At 34.9% G+C, this 22,644-nt stretch overlaps 1 protein-coding gene across 1 annotated transcript in view; it reads right to left on the minus strand.

Annotated features, from left to right (window-relative positions):
* LOC137404908 (NFX1-type zinc finger-containing protein 1-like) overlaps positions 1–22,644 on the minus strand; it is an 87,417-nt gene that overhangs the window by 40,694 nt on the left and 24,079 nt on the right. Inside the window, 9 exon segments of the mRNA XM_068091134.1 lie at positions 1,581–1,688; positions 1,882–2,122; positions 2,478–2,659; positions 2,849–2,939; positions 8,267–8,459; positions 9,317–9,485; positions 14,879–14,956; positions 17,946–18,038; positions 21,838–22,021. Of these exon segments, the coding sequence (XP_067947235.1) occupies positions 1,581–1,688; positions 1,882–2,122; positions 2,478–2,659; positions 2,849–2,939; positions 8,267–8,459; positions 9,317–9,485; positions 14,879–14,956; positions 17,946–18,038; positions 21,838–22,021 (1,339 nt within the window).

Consider the following 22,644-nt stretch of genomic DNA (forward strand, 5'->3'; position numbering starts at 1 on the left):
AAGTACTCAAAACCTCGAGGTATAGCTAAAACAGATTGTTGAAAAACATTTCTTACTTCTTACGCTACACATTTGCTTAAGATTTAAAACAGCTTATAAATAGTGGAAGGTAATGTAGTTGCCATTAGCTGAGTTTCTGTACCCAATGAATTTGAGTAACTTAAGCTAGTAACTAACTCAAACATACTCTAAGCTAATATTTTAATCTTTGCTATTATAAGAGCCATATCTGTTCGAAGCCAGCTATTTTTCCCATGAGTGTCAGGGAAAAATATTGTAGCTCACAGGAGTCGAACCCACACATTCAGATGCACGGATGTGAAGCGCACTACTGCTAAACCATACAGCCATATTGACCCCTTGCAACACTGTGGAATATTTGTAAGTGTATTACATTACATATCATGAGCTCTCACAGCCCGCTGGACTGCAAGCATGCATATCTTAATTAATCACTAGTAACTAGACATACGAATGACGAGAGACTGAAAAACACTTAAATATATATATATATATATATACTAGCTGTACTACCGGCGTTGCCTGAGTAATAAAAAAGCATTTGAACAGAAAATTTATTTGTAACTAACATATAATAACATTTGCCATTCTAACTTTCAAACTACATATCATAAGAAAAGTGTTTTGTGTAGTTGAAAAGATTTAAGAAAAAATAACAACTGTAAAGGTTTTCAACCTTTGTCCTACAACTGTAACTTTCAAACTTTATATCATGAGAAAAATGTTTTGCGCAGGTCACATAAATTTAAGAAAAATATAACAATTATAAAAAGGTTTATATATATAAGTGTAAAATAATTAGCAAGTAACAGCTCAATTATGTTGGTTTTGCTACGATTACAATAGAAGATGATTCGGTAATGATACAATGAATGCGGACTGAGAAGACCAAATAAATATCCTGAATTGTGTATAGTAGAGCTGGAGGGCATCAAAAAGCTGTCAAAAAAGTGATTTATCACTTTTGAAGGTGGGCTATGAGATAAGAGTGGCATTTAGATCAAAATTTTGAGCTGATCTCAAATATCTGGTTTCTGCACCTCTCAAACTGTCTATTTTTGAGCAATATAATTGATATATTCTTTTAATTAAATAAATGGCTGTGGTGTTTTATGTGCTTCTACCAACAATGTGATAAGGAAAATGGCATATAAATACTAAATAATTAGCAATAACCTAAGTTGGACTCAATTCTGATAATACTAAAATATTTATTATTCATATATTAGAATAATATTATAATTGTATTATATAATATTATGTGTTCTCAGTTTGGTTGATTGATATTGTGGCAGCTTTAAAGTTTGTCCTTGTTATACCGCAACTTCTATACCATTACAGATCTGCAAAACAAAATGAAAAGTATTTTAAAGACTTAGACCATTTGTATATAGTATTTTAGTATACATCTATTCATCATTAATTCTTATTATGTTGAACCTTATACTTTATTATGCAAGTGAAATCGCAATTAATCAGTCTTTCATACGGTATGACACATACGTATTCTAATCAAACATGAAGCACACCTCTGGTTACAACACCATTCAAATACTAACCTTCTAATTCACAGTCATCTGGGTTTTCGGCACCACTACTTTCATCTCCATCCTCTTTATTTCCTTTGCTACAGCAGCTGCATCTGCACATGTCCATACATTTGAGATCTGTATTGTTGCACTGACAGCGATGAGACTGGCATCCAGTTTTGCATCGACAAAACATGTTATGAGCACATCAGGAGGTGCTGGTGGTTGTATCATTCATCTAGTTTTAAGCTTTAAGCTTTTCCACTTTTCATAAACCATCCATGTTGCTGGAGATAGGTCATTGATGTCTCAATAGATTCTCTTATTGCACCATCAACTTCAACTTCAAAATCTGTTCCTAATGATTTCAGTGTGCTACAGAATTCAGGATTGTTCTTTAGCAGCTTGAAGAAAGTTATCTTCCCTTTGGAATAGAATGCGCTTACACTGTCGCATCCACTTAGAGCATGGAGCCCGAGCAGTGCTTTCGATGGTTCAGGTGTGAGGACGGTAGACAGACAGCCTATGGTTACATATCTCAACTGCTCCTTACCACAGCAGTAAATGAGTTTCTGTGATGGCAGCTTATCCACTAGAGATAGACAGCTTAAGAAAACATCTGTGTCCTGGCACTTGACTAAAACGTTTTGTTGGACACCGAGTAATTCAATGGACACTAACTGACTCATAGATGAGGACAATGTTTACATGAGCCACAAGTCATCAATGTGGTTTCTTGACCTTACTTGAACTCAGGTTAATCTGTTATTGTCAAACTTGTTTTTACATCCGATGTGTATATATATTCTAGTAGAATTGCAAATAAATCAGTTAGTCAGCATGCACTTGAGAAGATATTTACAACACTTTTGAGCTGGGTTTGTCTTCCATTATCTTTGCGATATGTGATAACATGCGCGTATCTACCTCCTCGTGGTCTGATGCCAAACTATCTATTTGGCTTACAGCAATTGATCCATCAAGATCATAGCTGATCATGTGGCATTCTTGAGAAAAAGCTGTCACAAGATCTAGTTTCTGTTTTACAGTTGACGTGCTCCATGTATCCTTCATAGATTTCACTAAGGCAGTCTTGTTTGAGCCATCTGCTAAAAATTCAGACCATTTTGGCATTGATTAGTTCGGACTAAACACAGCAATCTTCTGCCTTCCCTTCACATTTCTACGACTTTTCTCAACTCCATTAATGCTGATATCAGGGTATGTGTCACAAACAAAATTCACACGACATGTGTGATACACGCTTGCAATACTAACTATCTGTTGCAAAAGCTGACTTGCAACCATGCCAAAAGTTGGAGGAGCTTTCAGGGTCTGAATTTCGGCCATAGCAACAACCACCACAGCGTCAAAGACTGGTAGCTGATCCTGGTTAGCATATATTGATGGTTGATCATCAGCATATTTCTCAACAGCAGCCATCAGAGCTGATTTAGCAGTATTCAATATATAGAGCCATCAGAGTTAGCCAGGGAACAGCTGATGTTGCCAAAACAAATGATAACACTTTTCTCAAATCCAAGTTACGCTGTTGGCTGATCACTAACAAATTCTCAAACAGTCTGTGCGAACCATAGAGTTATCTCCCCCTAGAGTGATAACTGTGCATTCAACAACACGAGCGTTTCCGGTGCCAACAAGGAGCGTTTAGGCCACGCCCCTTTTTTGTGCTAGTCAATCGTAGTGATCGACAGAACAATAGCGTTAGCCATGAGAATGATCATGAATTTCCAATTAAGACAGTAATTATTGCTCATATTAAAGAAATGATGATTATAGTTTATTGCTCTAATACCGTACAGGATGAAAATATCCGATGGATATAAAAATTCGCGATTTCGCGAGCAGTCAACTCCGCGAATTATTAAATTCCGTGAATAATTAGTTCTATTTTTTATCACAAGGGAGAATAACTACTGCATCAAATTGAAAACTAGTCGCTAGGCTAGTTTTTAATATAACTACTAAACGTAGGTGAGTTCCAAAACATTTTTAAAATCATTGCCTAGGCTTTGAGCTAACACCATTGCCAATGCATCACATTTATTTACAAAATTATTCAAGGTTGTCACAAGATAGGCAGAATGGCGTCATAGCGAAAATAGCCACTAGGCAGAAGTACTAAACGTAGCCGAGTTCCAAAACTTCTTTAAAATCATTGCCGGGGTTCCGAGTTTTATTGCCATTGCAACAAACTTTACAAAATTATTCAAGGTTTTTACAAGTAGTTCGGCATGGCTTCATCATCGCAAAAAAGCTCTCCTAGTCTTTATACATTGAAATCAACTCCATCAATCTCGAATACCGAAGTTGAGGACGATCATGATTCTGATCTGGACATTATGGTATGTATTTGATGTGCTGTGCAGATACGTTTTTCCATTATTAACTGCATTAGTTAATTCTTTTGCTTAAAAACTGATCGCTTTCATTAAATACTTCAGCTATTGTTTTTGTACTTCCTTGACACTTGTTAAGATTTTTTTCTTTTTTGTGTTTACTGCAGATTGAGAATAAAACAACCTACTCCGATTACGAAAACTAGAGACAAGTAGTAATATTCATCAAGGCAGGAATATTGGCAGAGAAGCAACCAGTCAACCTAGACCCCTTCATTGACAACAACTCCTTGATATCGCTGCAGCAAACATGATTAAATCATATATTTTATTTCATGTATAGATATATTATAATTTATTACAAACTTGAGTGTACAAATAAAATTTTACAAACGATGAATGGAGTAAATATAAACAGTTTAGTCTATATTGCGGTTGTCTAGAGCAAAAAAATTAAACTGAGACTCTTGATAAGTGAATACTAGCGTGTAATGGCGCTCTCCGACTAGTTATTTTGGTAATAGCATATCTACATCGCTGTTACTGTCTTGGGTAGATGTTAAAGACGATTCTTTTGCTACTACATGGCTAGTAAGGAAGTTATCATCAGAACTCTCCTCGTAGCTTACTATTGCAAAGTTCTGCCGGCTGGCCAAAGATTTGTGCTCGTAAAGGCGTTTTTGCTCTTTTTTTTAAATCAGATATATTCTCCTCGTAAGTAGTAAGTAGCTGCAGTCACTTCTATCTGAATTTCCAGACTTCCCTGAATGATTCGTGATCTTCTAAAAATGACATACACCACCCTTGCAATCATTGTTCTTCCGTGTATGATGAAAAATCTCTCTCTCACACTAAAACAAATAATGAATTGGTAGGGATGGAAAACATGAATATTGCGTTTTACCGAAGAACCAAAGTAAGATTCAACTAATTAAGTAAATGTGAAAAACTCATTACTTACCACAAATTGTTGGTTCATCAAAGGCCTCCAAATCTGTGAATATTCGTGAAAACTTCTGAACGCAACAAAGAATTTATAGCTTAGTACGATCCACCCGTAGTTGTAAGCTAAACAGAAAACGGAACGCGCAATGCGCGCAGCCGCGCATGCGTAAGGTTAACTCTATTGCTAGACGTAATAGAGTTAACTTTTCCTAGAGAGTGGCAATTTTCAGCCGCGAATAAATTCATCCGCGAATATGCATGAAAAGACAATTTCCGCGAAATATAACTCCGCGAATAAATTCATCCTGTACGGTATATGCTTATTATTTAAAGCAATTCAATACCTACATGCATTGCAAAGGCACTGAATAGATGGTGTTAAGTAAGTGAGTTAATGCAATCAGTTACTCCAATGATATACAGCCCCCACACATGAGGGGCTGTATATCACTGGTTATTCATAGATAAGATAGATAGTCATACTGGGGTTGTATTACATTGGTGTGATGGGAAGCTAATCGACTGCCATCAACTGAAAGTATTGACATTGTATGGTGATAGAGTGATTCATTGACACCTCAGTTCACAAACAGCCCTTGCATGTAATATTAGATTTCAATACATATCAATCAAATACATAGACTAGCTTGAAGCAAAGATGTCCACTAGTTAGTGGACATCTTTGCTTAATGTAAGCAAGCAAAAAGTTTGAAAGTTAGAGTGGCAAATGTTGTTATATGTTAGATAAAAATAAATTATACTTAATTATACTAAATTATAATTATTTAAAAATAAAATAGACTTTTTATTACTTTATTTATTAAATAAAGCAAGAAAAAAGTAGTTGTGAATTACTTTATTTATTAAATAAAGTAATAAAAATTAGCTATGATTACAATAATTTTTTATTGTAATCATAGCTAAACAGATTATATTTAGCACTACTTGCTAATTATTTTACATTTAAACACATTTGCAGTTTCATTTTTCTTCTTAATTCATTTTAACAAAAAACTTCTTTCATGATATGAAGTTTAAAAGTTGTAGTTGTTTGAAAAAGCTTGAAAACATTTACAGTTGTTTTTATTTTCTCTCTTCTCTTCATTTATTTCAATTACACAAAACACTTTTCATAATATGTAGTTTGAAAGTTGAAGTGGTAAATTTTGTTATATGTTAAATAAAAATAAATTATACTTAATTCTACTAACTATAATTTTATAAAAATAAAATTGACTTTTTTATTACCTAATTTATTAAATAATTTTTCATTGTAATCATAGCTAAACAGATTATATTTACCCATTACTTGCTAATTATTTTACATTTAAACACATTTACAGTTTTATTTTTTTTCCTAATTTATTTCAACAAAACACTTCTTTCATGATCTGAAATTTAAAAGTTGTAGTTGTTTGAAAAAGCTTGCAAACCTTTAGAGTTGTTTTCTTTTTCCTCTTAATTCATTTAAACTGCTTAAAAATATTTTCTCATGATATGAAGTTTAAAAGTTAGAATAGTAAATGTTATATAAAAATAAATTTTCTGTCCAAATACTTTTTTATTACTCGGGCAACACTGGGTAGTACAGCTCATAGTTGATGGCAGTTGATTAGCTTCCCATCACACTAATGTAATACAACCCCAGTATGACTATCTATCTTATCTATGAGTAACTGCTTGCATTACCTTCACTTTCACTCACTATCTATTCAGTGCCTTGGCAAGTCATGTAGGTATCAGGGATTACGTGTATGTCACAATTTCCATTTTCATAATTCATTTCCATATTAATTCCATTTCCCTACTTCATTTCCATAGTATTTCCATTTCCATATTATTTCCATTTCCATAATTCATTTCCATATTATTTCCATTTCCATAAAAGTTCCGTAATTCATTTCCATATTAATACTATTTCTATAATTCATTTCCATACTATTTCCATTTCCATATTATTTCCATTTCCATAATTCATTTCCATATTAATTCCATTTCCATAATTCATTTCCATATTATTTCCATAACATTACCCTCCTTCATTTCCATATTATTTCCATTTCCATAGCATTTCCATAATTCATTTCCATATTATTTCCATTTTCATACCATTTCCATACTTGTAAAATAAAATTTCCATATCTATTTCCCCTAAAATTATGGAAATATTTATGTTTATGGAAATGAAAAAGTAGACATTTCCATAATATGTTTAGCAATCCCTGGTAGGTATTGAATTGCTTTAAATAATAAGCACATATTAGAGTAATAAACTATAATCATCATTTCTTTAATATGAGCATTAATTACTATCTCAACTGGAAATTCATGATCCTTGTTTAACCAATGATATACAGCCCCCCTTCATTGGTATATCATTGGTTTAACCCTTCTCATGGCTGATGTTATTGATCTAGTCAATCACTACGACTGACTAGCACAAAAAAGAGGCGTGGCCTAAACGCTCCTTGTTGGCACCGGAAACGCTCGTGTAGTTATCACTCTAGGGGGAGATAACTCTATGGTGCGAACACTCTAGGACTGCTTTTTTTGATTTCTTCTTAGCTGATGGTAATGTGGTAAAGGTTTTGAGCTTGTTTGACTTGATGGATGCATTGAAATCAATTTCTTGGGTGCTTAACCTCTTCTGGACCAATTCTGAAAGCTGTTTCTCTCCAATCACATTTGCTATTTCAAGATTCTACTTCACACCAATGGAGGCTTTTGCACCACTGGTAATATGTACTAGCTTGGTGGTTTGAAACGCACAACCCCGTTTGTGCACATGCGCAAACGGGTTTTTGATGTTATGAGTCTTTCATGACTTCCCTCATTTCCTCATAAGCCTCCCATGCCTTTTCACGCATCTCATAACTTGCTGTATCCGAATCACCAAGCACTAGCATCTTCTTCATGTTTGTATGTATAGTTGTTTGTTCCGGGTGAGATAGAGCCCAGCGGTGAGAGGCTGATGACTTCCTGGTAAACCCTATGATTCCACCGGGAGACTTTGAGTCTATTCTGTTTGCTCAGTAGATTGATCACAAGCAATAAAGCTGAATGGACAGTGATGTCATGATTGATAAGTCAAATACCCCTTCTTCATAAGAGCCTCATACACCTTACTATGTGATACTTTCAGATTAGTCATCTCAGCATAGTACAGCGTGCCATATCTAGTGTAGTTTGTGTGGTCATATGCAAAAAACCAAGGAAGGATCATACATGTAATTTATCTATACATTTATGTCCAAATTGTAGGCTATAACAAGTCATGTAAACTGCAAAGTGTTAGTTTTGCTGCTCCCAAAAAGTGCAGAAAAATAAAAATGTTTTCTTTTTTCCAACCGAAGTACCATCATCATGGAGTAATCCTTATGAATTTGTAAAGTTATAAATATCTAGTCTCACCTCTTCTGCTGTATCACATTCTTTCTGTCTCTTCTCATGTCTTTTCTCAGCTCTTTCCATAACAAGTTTGGTACAATACTTTTTATAACAGGCATAATGACATAACAAGTCTGAACTCTCATCAAAGTTTTCAGTGCTTAGCACTTTTTGAGCAATTTCACATGAAGTGCTCCTTTCTTCCAATATCAACCATCTGCTTGAATAATTTTTGGCTGTGGCATATTGAAGTTTAGTCACTCTGACTAGGGTTTCATTCACGGACTGATCAAGACAGTGAAAAAGCAGTTTTTCTGCATCCTTGGCAGGGATTAAAAAATGCTGAGAGTTGACTCACCAAATCTCAAATAAAAGCATTTATTAATTTTTGAGATTATAAAATAGTTTTCTTTGTCTGATATGTAACCTTTTCCAAGCAAACTTGGAGTTGTCTCCTTCCATTTCAAAAGAGCTCTCTAGCCCAAAAATGTGCAAACACATAGGTGTAGAAACATTATAATTGAATTCAGCATAAATTTCTGACTATGAAACATCTTTGTATGAATAGCCCATCTTCTGAAGGAAAAAGCTGAAATATAAGTTTATGTTCCTGCTCTACTAGTATGTTTGTATAAAAAGGTTACTGTTCCACCAGAAGCTATTTATCAAAACTTTGAATACGACGATATATATAATATATATTGTCATAATTATATATATAGAATATATATAATAATTAGATATATTGAATATTTCTAATATATATTGAATATATCTAATCTATTATATATTGAATATATCTAATCTAATATATATATATATATATATATATATTAGATTAGATATATATGTATATATATATATATATATATATATATATATATATATATATATATATATATATATATATAGGGTGAGGCTTACTTTCTTGGATATTTTAATGTTTTAATCTATAGGTATCTTAAATATATATATATATATATATATATATCTAAGATACCTATTGATTAAAACATTAAAATATCCAACAAGTATGCTTGTCCGCTTACCCTACGTGTTCAGCTATTTTCTTACCTGTCTTCTTTCTTAAGGTCTACTGTGATATTTAGTTTTCCTGCTGAGGCCAAAGCTCTCAAATCCTCAACCCTTTTATCTGACAGAATGCCTGAGCTATTTATGCTCTTTCGCAGGTCTTTGCTTGCATAAACTTTGGTCTTAACAAAATCTTCAAGGCGACTTGAATCTGGAAACAAATATAACAAGTCAGGTTTACCATTGTGATAACAAAGTACCGTAAAACCTCTAATTGAAAGCCACCTTTATTTGAACGCCACCTCCAATTGACCGCCACCCTAAGAAAAGGGTTGAAAAATAGACCGAAACTCTGATTGAACACCACCTCCATGTGACCGCCACTTTGACATTATTTGATCTTTTCGAGCCCATAATATCAACTGATCAGTAGAAATGTCCACAAAATCGTATTAATAATGAATCTTTTATATCAATATCAGTTAATTCTCTCGTTGTTCAATTCCAAAGCTTTTTGTTTTTTTGTTAAAACATTAAAAGCAACACCAAAGCAATAATCAATAACGGTTTAGGCTAGTAGTAGCTCTCTGTTTAACGCGGTCTTTCTACTTCCAAGTAGCCTACATTTATAAAAAAAGGCTTACATTTACAATGGTAGATGAACATTCAAAGCAATGCTATAGAAATAATTACTGTCTCATGCTAATAGTGGTTCCTAGTTTAACGTGGTCCTGATACTTCGAAGTGCAAGTGTATTTATAAAAACGATTTAAAATAACGATGATAGACGAAACTTTGAAAGCAACACCATAAAAATAACTACTAACTGTCTCAGGCTAATAGTAGTTCCTTGTTTTACGCGGTCCTATAATACTTCGAAGGACATGCATATAAAAACCGGTTCGAAAGTTTTGAATCAGAGGTTACGCAAGCAAACTTTTAGAAAGCAAACTTTTAACAAGCAAACTTTTAGCAAGCGAACTTTTACGCCTCGCATTAGCGCTAAATGTAGCGTGTGAAAGTTTTGCTCTGTCAAAAAAATGGTTTGGACGCTAATACCAACTATTTCAGTATTGCAGAAGAAAAGTTGAGGCCAGAAGATATTGTAGAAGGTATTGGACAACTAGAAGATGTTCGTTCCATTGAAAGCAACAATCAGAACGCAGCTAACCGAGCAAACAATGGAAATAATTTTGTTTTGAAAACGTAAATTTTTGTTTCTGCATGTAATATAAGTATGGTTCGTTTATGTCAGTTGTTCATGAATATATATGGGTATGATTTGATAGATTATTGTTGTATAACTTATAAATATGCAGAGTTATAGCATGTTAATTCATAGCATCCTACACAGCTTACAATGGATCGATGCTCATAACTCCACTTCTATTGCACATAAAAAGCTAGTTTTGATTGCTAACTGTAGCAAACATATCGGCGAGTGCAATGAATTTTTATGCAACACTGTTAAATATAGAAATAGAATAAAAGTACGTCTTCAAATTTACAATGAAATGAAAATGGAAAATTCCAACAAATTGCAAAGAAGGACACAGGCTATAATATCATTGCAGGTCAATTGCAAGCAATAGATATAAACTGGTAAAGATCTTTCTCAGTTTCTCGATGGACATTATTAAGATATCTTTGACAAGTTAGAAGTAAGTTAGCAGATTTATTGCATTCAAAATGTTTAATATTGCTCTGCTGGTCCACCGAAAAAGGAGGGCAACATTTAGGCGCCATCCGCTTCGCCGTAATAGGGCTAAATTTATTTTTCGAAAATTCTGACGAGCTATTTGAAAAATAGAATGCTAGCCTCTATTTGAACGCCGCCTTCAATGGACCGCCACTATAAAGGAGAGGTTGAAAAATAGAGTGCCATGGTGTTCAATTAGAGGTTTTATGGTAATCGTGATAATAAAGATACAGAGTTAATTCAACTTAAATTAAATTAACTGTAAATCAAAATAAGATAATTCAACTTTTATGATTGCATAATTTTATATGTTATTTTATTTTAAATGATCACAGTTTCACAGGTTTTAAGTGAACGTTTCCATCGTTTTAACAATTTTCTCACAATCACTACTACATGACTTCATTGTTTTTTAAAATTACTCTGAATATTTTTCAGGATCTGAAAACTAAATAAACAAGGTATGAGATTATTATTGGTACATTATTGTTACATATGATAAACCATATGGAAGAGAGCTGCATATAATGTATTGAATTAAAAAATTTGAAAATATTTGTGATGTCATATGTTGGAAACTACTTGCCATTCCGAGACAGATATTTGCTCAAACTTTGCTTTATATGTTTAAGGGTTTACATGTTGAGATGGCCATAAGTTAAGGTGTGGTTTCATTGTTCTAGTAACTTTGAGGAGTGCATGAACATGGCTTAAGAATGAAATAGTAAATCAAATTTGGTTTAACAATGACAGGTGTTATTTTGTTACAAGTTAACTCAATTTGCAAAGACATGTAGATTAATTCACTTAATTAATCTATAATGATGATTCACTCTAAATATTTAACACTTTTCACAAATAAAATATACAAGGTTTATCGGCCTAATGTCTTCGGATATATTGAAATCTGAGTAAAACTGTACAGCAATTTGCAAGAATTTTGACAAAGCTTTGAGATATCTTTTCTATGGCCGTTTCAAGAATTCTGTATAAACAACTTTATCACCTGCTTGAGCCATGAAGTCTAAAGTCTTGTTATGTTTCTTTAAAGTGCAAATTGATAGGAGAGTCTTAAAAGCATTACAAAGCTTATAAATTTTTCTTGAAACATGCTATTCATTTATTACTATTTGATAAATAGATCAAATAAAATCAGTTGAAAGTTTTTATTATTCAATTATTCTCAGAAAAACTCACATGTATTGATTTGCGTAAAATAAATATCAGGGAAGTGAAGTACGCGCAGATAAGAATGATTTTTTAGCGGCTGATGTTTTTACGAGAAAGCCTGAGTCATGTGACATGAATGAACTCAAGTTCAAGGCAACTTGTGTCAGATTTCTTCCAGAGCTACAAATTAGTCAAATTACTTTCAATAACCCACACATGACTCTATTCTATCATGGTCTACACATAAAGTGTAAGGGTCGCTATTGTGCTTTGGTCAGTTTTATAAAATCTCTTCTCTCGTTGGAGTAAGTTTTACAACCAAATAATGATTCAACAACTTGCCATCATGAAGAAAGCTAATGTTGATTTGCTAGTTACACACACTACAGTATTATGTTTGGTATATGCTAGTACACTACAGTATTATGTTTGTTATATGTTAGCACATTACAGTATTATGTTTGTTATATGCTAGTACACTACAGTATTATGTTTGTTATATGTTAGCACACTACAGTATTATGTTTGTTGTATGCTAGCTCACTACAGTATTATGTTTGTTATATGCTAGCACACAACAGTATTCTGTTAGTTATATGCTAGCACACAACAGTATTATGTTTGTTATATGCTAGTACACTACAGTATTATGTTTGTTATATGCTAGCACATTACAGTATTATGTTTGTTATATGCTAGTACACTACAGTATTATGTTTGTTGTATGCTAGCTCACTACAGTATTATGTTTGTTATATGCTAGCACACTATAGTATTATGTTTGTTACATGTTAGTACACTACAGTATTATGTTTGTTATATGCTAGCACACAACAGTATTATGTTTGTTATATGCTAGCACACTACAGTATTATGTTTGTTATATGCTAGCACACAACAGTATTATGTTTGTTGTATGCTAGCTCACTACAGTATTATGTTTGTTATATGTTAGCACACTACAGTATTATGTTTGTTGTATGCTAGCTCACTACAGTATTATGTTTGTTATATGCTAGCACACAACAGTATTCTGTTAGTTATATGCTAGCACACAACAGTATTATGTTTGTTATATGCTAGCACACAACAGTATTATGTTTGTTATATGCTAGCTCACTACAGTATTATGTTTGTTATATGCTAGCACACAACAGTATTATGTTTGTTATATGCTAGCACATTACAGTATTATGTTTGTTATATGCTAGCACACTACAGTATTATGTTTGTTATAGGCTAGCACACTACAGTATAATGTTTCTTATATGCTAGCACACAACAGTATTATGTTTGTTATATGCTAGCACACAACAGTATTATGTTTGTTATATGCTAGCACACTACAGTATTATGTTTGTTATATGCTAGCACACAACAGTATTATGTTTGTTATATGCTAGCACACAACAGTATTATGTTTGTTATATGCTAGCACATTACAGTATTATGTTTGTTATATGCTAGCACATTACAGTATTATGTTTGTTATATGTTAGCACATTACAGTATTATGTTTGTTATATGCTAGTACACTACAGTATTATGTTTGTTATATGTTAGCACACTACAGTATTATGTTTGTTGTATGCTAGCTCACTACAGTATTATGTTTGTTATATGCTAGCACACAACAGTATTCTGTTAGTTATATGCTAGCACACAACAGTATTATGTTTGTTATATGCTAGCACACAACAGTATTATGTTTGTTATATGCTAGCTCACTACAGTATTATGTTTGTTATATGCTAGCACACAACAGTATTATGTTTGTTATATGCTAGCACATTACAGTATTATGTTTGTTATATGCTAGCACACTACAGTATTATGTTTGTTATAGGCTAGCACACTACAGTATAATGTTTCTTATATGCTAGCACACAACAGTATTATGTTTGTTATATGCTAGCACATTACAGTATTATGTTTGTTATATGCTAGCACATTACAGTATTATGTTTGTTATATGCTAGCACATTACAGTATTATGTTTGTTATATGCTAGCTCACTACAGTATTATGTTTGTTATATGCTAGCACACAACAGTATTATGTTTGTTATATGCTAGCACACTACAGTATTATGTTTCTTATATGCTAGTACACTACAGTATAATGTTTCTTATATGCTAGCACACTACAGTATTATGTTTGTTATATGCTAGCACACTACAGTATTATGTTTGTTATATGCTAGCACACTACAGTATAATGTTTCTTATATGCTAGCACACTACAGTATTATGTTTGTTATATGCTAGCACACAACAGTATTATGTTTGTTATATGCTAGCACATTACAGTATTATGTTTGTTATATGCTAGCACACTACAGTATTATGTTTGTTATAGGCTAGCACACTATAGTATTATGTTTGTTATATAATAGCACACAACAGTATTATGTTTATTATATGCTAGCACACAACAGTATTATGTTTGTTATATGCTAGCACACTACAGTATTATGTTTGTTATATGCTAGCACACAACAGTATTATGTTTGTTATATGCTAGCTCACAACAGTATTATGTTTGTTGTTCATTCATACTAAGCAGCACCTTAGAATTGATCAGAGTTTGAGCAAACAAATATGTTCAAGGTATAAAAATGTGATACGTATCTGCAAGAGGATTACCTTTATTAAAAGAAATAGACATCTGCAAAAATAACACTGTCAAAGTAGCAAAAACATCTAGGATTGACTATTCTGTCTCAAAACTCTTACCTGATCTCCGCTTCCACTGAGTGTCATCATCATTCAAGTCTAGCCGCCGATTCTCAACTTCTCTGTCACTATTGAGATCTGGTAACATAATGGTGAAATATGTAAGAACAGAATATGTAATGGCCTAACCAAGTTGTTGACTGTATTAGTATTATGTCATAGTCTATATACGTTCAAAAGATGAAGTGAGAAAATTCGGCTTCGGCTGGGCTGTTAGGAATGTTTAAATTTGCACCCCAGCAACTACTAGCTATATGTGACAGCCAGTGAATAGACTACTAGCTATATGTGACAGCTGGTGAGTAGAATACTAGCTATATGTGACAGCCAGTGATTAGACTATTAGCTATATATGACATCTAGTGAGTAGACCACTAGCTATATGTGATAGCCAGTGAGTAGCCTATTAGCTATATATGACAGCCAGTGAGTAGCCTATAAGCTATATATGACAGCCAGTGAGTAGACTACTAGCTATATGTGATAGCCGGTGAGTAGACTACTAGCTATATATGACAGCCAGTGAGTCGACTACTAGCTATATGTGACAGCCAGTGAGTAGACTACTAGCTATATGTGACAGCCAGTAAGTAGACTACTAGCTATATGTGACAGCCAGTAAGTAGACTACTAGCTATATATAACAGCCAGTGAGTCGACTACTAGCTATATGTGACAGCCAGTGAGTAGACTACTAGCTATATGTGACAGCCAGTGAGTAGACTACTAGTTATATGTGACGGCCAGTGTGTAGACTACTAGCTATATGTGACAGCCAGTGAGTAGACTACTAGCTATATGTGACAGCCAGTGAGTAGAATACTAGCTATATATGACAGCCAGTGAGTAGCCTATTAGCTATATATGACAGCCAGTGAGTAGACTACTAGCTATATGTGATAGCCGGTGAGTAGACTACTAGCTATATGTGACAGCCAGTAAGTAGACTACTAGCTATATGTGACAGCCAGTAAGTAGACTACTAGCTATATATAACAGCCAGTGAGTCGACTACTAGCTATATGTGACAGCCAGTGAGTAGACTACTAGCTATATGTGACAGCCAGTGAGTAGACTACTAGTTATATGTGACAGCCAGTGTGTAGACTACTAGCTATATGTGACAGCCAGTGAGTAGACTACTAGCTATATATGACAGCCAGTGAGTAGACTACTAGCTATATGTGACAGCCAGTGAGTAGAATACTAGCTATATATGACAGCCAGTGAGTAGCCTATTAGCTATATATGACAGCCAGTGAGTAGACTACTAGCTATATGTGATAGCCGGTGAGTAGACTACTAGCTATATATGACAGCCAGTGAGTAGACTACTAGCTATATGTGATAGCCAGTGAGTCGACTACTAGCTATTTGTGACAGCCAGTGAGTAGACTACTAGCTATATGTGATAGCCAGTGAGTAGCCTATTAGCTATATATGACAGCCAGTGAGTAGCCTATTAGCAATATATGACAGCCAGTGAGTAGACTACTAGCTATATGTGATAGCCGGTGAGTAGACTACTAGCTATATATGACAGCCAGTGAGTCGACTACTAGCTATATGTGACAGCCAGTGAGTAGACTACTAGCTATATGTGACAGCCAGTAAGTAGACTACTAGCTATATGAGACAGCCAGTAAGTAGACTACTAGCTATATATGACAGCCAGTGAGTAGACTACTAGCTATATGTGACAGCCAGTGAGTAGACTACTAGCTATATGTGACAGCCAGTGAGTAGACTACTAGCTATATGTGACAGCCAGTGTGTAGACTACTAGCTATATGTGACAGCCAGTGAGTAGACTACTAGCTATATGTGACAGCCAGTGAGTAGACTACTAGCTATATGTGACAGCCAGTGAGTAGAATACTAGCTATATATGACAGCCAGTGAGTAGCCTATTAGCTATATATGACAGCCAGTGAGTAGACTACTAGCTATATGTGATAGCCGGTGAGTAGCCTATTAGCTATATATGACAGCCAGTGAGTAGACTACTAGCTATATGTGATAGCCGGTGAGTAGACTACTAGCTATATATGACAGCCAGTGAGTCGACTACTAGCTATATGTGACAGCCAGTGAGTAGACTACTAGCTATATGTGATAGCCAGTGAGTCGACTACTAGCTATATGTGACAGCCAGTGAGTAGACTACTAGCTATATGTGATAGCCAGTGAGTAGCCTATTAGCTATATATGACAGCCAGTGAGTAGCCTATTAGCTATATATGACAGCCAGTGAGTAGACTACTAGCTATATGTGATAGCCGGTGAGTAGACTACTAGCTATATATGACAGCCAGTGAGTCGACTACTAGCTATATGTGACAGCCAGTGAGTAGACTACTAGCTATATGTGACAGCCAGTAAGTAGACTACTAGCTATATGTGACAGCCAGTAAGTAGACTACTAGCTATATATGACAGCCAGTGAGTCGACTACTAGCTATATGTGACAGTCAGTGAGTAGACTACTAGCTATATGTGACAGCCAGTGAGTAGACTACTAGCTATATGTAACAGCCAGTGTGTAGACTACTAGCTATATATGACAGCCAGTGAGTAGACTACTAGCTATATGTGACAGCCAGTGAGTAGACTACTAGCTATATGTGACAGCCAGTAGGTATACTACTAACTATATGTGATAGCCAGTGAGTAGCCTACTAGCTATATGTGACATCCAGTAAGTAGACTATTAGCTATATGTGATATCCAGTGAGTAGACTACTAGCTATATATGACAGCCAGTGAGTAGAATACATAGGTATATGTGATAGCCAGTGAGTAGACTACTAGCTATATGTGACAGCCAGTAAGTAGACAACTAGCTGTATGTGACAGCCAGTGAGTAGACTACTGGCTATATATGACAGCCAGTAAGTAAACTACTAGCTGTATGTGACAGCCAGTGATTAGACTACTAGCTATATATGACAGCAAGTGATTGTACTACTAGCTATATATGACAGTCAGTAAGTGGACTAATGGCTATATATAATATGTTTGCTGACTTCCCTAATCAATGGATTTTAAGCCCATTTATTTGGTTTACCTATTGAGTCATTAACTCCGTTCTCATTTGCTGATGCAGAGACTGACGGTTGCTCTTTACCATTTTCTTCTGATTGGTTTTCTGAGTGAGGATCTGCAAGAGGACCCAATTCTATGAGTACAATGTCGAGTTCAAGTGCATATGCATGCTTGTGAATGACTGCATCATGCCATGCACTTTCCTTGCAAAATATCTACAGATTTAATAGTTTCATTAAATAAATGCAATGCCAAGAGTTTGTCTACTGTTTTATTTAACGAAATGTTGTATAGCCTTTTCTAAAATTAAGTAAATGCAAAAATTGATTTACAAACTGGATGCAGACATAACAAAATCTTAAGTAGAGGAAAACAGTCATATCTACAATAAAAACTACTTTGTTTGCACCTTTATGTACCAAGAGATAAAAAAGTCGACCAGCATGTATTCCTTGTCGGTATGTCTACGCACAAGCTGTCTTTCAGAAGTTTTGAAAGAGTGTTGTAATATTGTAAGAAGCTTCTACATGGATTTTTTTTAAGTGCAACAAAATATGATGCTACGGCTCGTTCTTATTATTCATAGGAACTTGGGAGTTTTCATGCCATAAAAAGGGTTTGACAGTTGGAGCCTGGTTCTATTTTGACACTGATCTCTTGGTGCCTATGTTTTGGCGATGTAATTTTTTAGTACAAACGGTTTTGGCTCAAATTAAAGACAAACTGAAATATATGAATTAATCTATATAAATCTCAGTGCCAATCCATCTGTCCAGCTATAGCTATTAAAATCTTGGAATGAAGAATCTGTATCGCAGAAGATTTGATCTTCAAATCTTCTTCCAATTGAGCTACGCAAGATGCATTGGATTCATTGGGCGTTATGAGTGGTTATTTAAATTAAAATAGCATGGCGACTCTGCATTACATTACGGCGCAACGTCACTAAAGCTTGCTCTCACAGCTCCTTTTAGTAAGTTTAGCAATGCGGATAATATATTGCTCAAATTAGCCATGAGCAATGTGCCAGGCTAATGGCAAGTGGCAGGCAACTACATTACCTGCTACTGTTTATAAGCTGTTTTAAATACCCGTGCAATGTCGGGCATTCTGCTAGTTGACACTATAATGTAAACTAACAAAAATAAAAAGTAAAATAATGTAAGTTATATTGAATATTCAAATACACATGCAGATTGTAGGATAAATCATGCAAATATTCTCATGGTTCCTTTGCATGAAATAGTCAATATTAAACATGCTTGTCAGCTTGCACATATGTTGGAAATTTTGTTCTCGATTTTTATTGTTCCAACTTTTCGCAAGCGTCCTTGTTTGATACAGTGGAACCTCGGTTCTTGAAAATAACCCGTTCCAGAAGGTTGTTCGAAAACTGAGTTGTTCGAGATCCTAAACAAATATTCCCATTATAATTAATGTCTGTAAATTTTAATCCATTCCAAGTCAAGAAAACATAAATAAATATGTAAAAAAATATAAACAGCAATGGCACGTTAACTTCACATCTTTGAAGGATAATTCTCCTCCGAAACAATTTAGGGTAACTTGACTGGAAGAGTTGTCCCCTTGCAAATATTTTCGGCACAGGAGAAGTCGTCAGAGATGGTTCTTCCTTTTTTGTAAAGAATTTATGACGTGTAACTTGCTTCTCTTTTTGCTTGAGAACCTTCCGAAAGTGGCTCATAACAACACTGTTGAACGTATATTTGCTGTTTCCAGAGCTGTTCGGAACATTTAATTCCAATGTGCATGCTCTGGTTTGGTCGAGAACCGAATTTATTTTTGAGATTCGAGAAAAACAAATCTTAAATCTTTTGGTCGAAAACCGAGTTGGTCGACAACTGAAGCGTTTGAGAACCGAGGTTTCACTGTATGTGTAAAGATAAAAATGAGTTGGAAATATCATGCGGCAAATGCTACTTATTATGTCATACTTCATGTTATGCTGCAGGTGCTAGGCTTGTGAGTAATGAACTATGTTTCCATGACTCACATTATTCGCATCATGCGATTTCTGAGTTGTGTGCAAGTTACGCATTAAGTGTTTCCACGAACACCTGCGAAGATGACATTTAATCCACTGCTTGACCCCATAGGTCAAGTATTAGCCTAATTAATGACTCTACCCTAATTAATAAATAAGCTTAGCAGCAATCGTTCGAAACGTTGGGCATGAGAGGCTGCGCAAATCCAAATAAAAAACAACTGAAGCGTGAAAATGTTTATAATGTAATAGCCATCGATATTCTAATGCGCACTATTCGCAAGTGCTGTTTCTATGATTTGCAAGCACGATGGATTCTATAAAGTTTTGCAAAACTTTATCGAAAGTTTTTAAAAAGTATTGCAAAAGATCGCAAAACTCGCGTAGTTTGCGGATTCATGTTGTTTCCATGACGGCGGTTAGCTTCCGGATTAGCTCAAATTTGTGAATTATGCGCATCATGAAATCACAGTGATGGTTAGTCAAGCATATCGTGGTGCCAATTTTGCAACCTTTCAAAGGCTCCACTTTCAGTGTTTGTCATGTTAATAAGCAAGGAGCACTTTCAAGATAGAATATCTTGTTATTGATTTTGGGCCCATGGACCAATCAATTGAAAAGAGTCCATACCCTAGGACACTTATGTATTCGCGGCATCTAACTTTCGCGTTTTCGCTGCAACGGCCTCTCACGAAAATTTCATGAGCGAAACTAAACTATCATAACGAACGAGCGAAAACGCGAAAATAAATGGCTTTCTTTATTGATATTCACAATAAAATCGTCATATTAGAAATGCAGGCAATTTTCGTGTGTGGTTGGCTCATTGGGCAAGTTTTGCTAAACTCATTATAGCTAATACACCGACTGAGCAGCTTGGCAAAAAAAATTAAGATAATAATTTTTTTTTGGAAAAGCCTAGACAAATGAAGAAGATGATGATATTAGTTTAGTCATTGAATTTGTAACTGATGAGGATGACAGTCTGGTAGGGAAAGTCATAAAATTGAATAATAATTATTGTGGTGATGAATTTTATTACCAACCAAAAGCAATAACAACCCGGGGCCATGGCCACCGCGGCACCGCGTGATATAAATACTTGAATTCTAATATTGGTGCAACATCAGTCACTGCTGCAGGGACCTTGACGATATTGATAGTCCAGGAGACAAACTGCAGCAAGCGATCAAATTGTATTATTGATCTCGCCTACACATTTCTACCTGCGGTTCACAAATACAAACTACCGTATTTTTCGGACAATTAGCCGCTACTTTTTTTCTGATGATTTGAGCCATGCGGCTTATAGGTAGGCCTACAAGGGTGCGACTAATCACTGTGGCTTATTCTGTGGCTTTTTCTTTCACCGCTAGGGCGCACTAACGGGAATCTCCAATTAGTGCACTTCTAAATGTGAAAGAAAATACGAAACAATGCCTCACGATACTGTCCCGTTAGGCACTTAGTTAAAAAGCGTCGGATAATACGAAACTGTGCCGTTCTGCACTGTTCCGTTTTAAATGGCAAAGTTGCTGCCGCGTTAAAAAGCACAGTCCTTAGTTCTGCGGCCTATAGTAAGCTGCGGCTTATGTATTGTTTTATTATCGTTTTTGGAAAATAAAGCACATGTAGCTTATATAGAGGTGCGGTTTATAGTCCAAACAGTACGGTAGTCCCAAATTGAAAAATATTTCGTACCAGTGAACTGGACCTGAAGAATCTAATGTTTGTTCCACTGCATTTATTTTCACATCACTATATTTTTGCACTCATCAGAGCTGCGAAATTAAGTTCCAGCGAAATTTTACTCTGTATGCTACTCACGAAACTACATACTAGCGAAATATAAGTGTCCTAGGGTATTGTGTACACTAAGTAATTTGATAGCGATGATTATATAACATACCAACATTCAGCCAGTGGTACATGGCATCACCAGCTATTCCCTTATCTTCCAGATCGTCAGCATAGTCTTGAATTTGTTCAAAGAATTCTGGGAAGTCTTCAAAAAGCCCGGGATGTTCGTAGAGAAAAAAGTGGGTTTTTGAGTGCTTCATCTCTCGGTTGATTTTGTGGATACTCTGCTCTTTCTACCAGTAGAACGAAATATTATCAAGCAACTTTATGTGGGATTCACAGGCTATGAAAAGCAATAACAAAACTCATAACCCAATGTTGGTGTAACAAAAAATGCAGAACTTGAAAAACTGACGATAAGAGAGACTCCTCAACGGCGGATCTGATGCCAAGTTGTTCTACTTATCTCGAAGTTAAAATCATATGATTAGCCCACAATACCCCGAGTGGCATATATCTAGCAACACTTTTGTAGAGTTGCCCTACCATAAGCATACATCCAAGTAGAAAACTTTTATTTAGGCCAGAAAGAGTTGTTTTTTAGCTACACAATGATCCCAAATTTAAATGGTTTAAAACAAGTCACGTGGCCTGGAAGCATAAAAGTAGTTGAAAGTTTTTATTATTCAATTATTCTCAGAAAAACTCGCATGTATTGATTTGCATGAAATAAATATCAGGGAAGTGAAGTACGCGGAGATAAGAATGATTTTTCAGCGGCTGTTGTTTTAAAAAGAAAGGACGAGTCATGTAACATGAATGAACTCAAGTTCAAGGCAACCTTGCATAAACTTGTGTCAGATTTCTTCCAGAAGTACAACTTGGTCAAATTACCTCTAATAACCACACACACTTA

Source organism: Watersipora subatra, chromosome 9, assembly GCF_963576615.1.
Source record: "Watersipora subatra chromosome 9, tzWatSuba1.1, whole genome shotgun sequence".
Lineage (NCBI taxonomy): Eukaryota > Metazoa > Bryozoa > Gymnolaemata > Cheilostomatida > Watersiporidae > Watersipora > Watersipora subatra.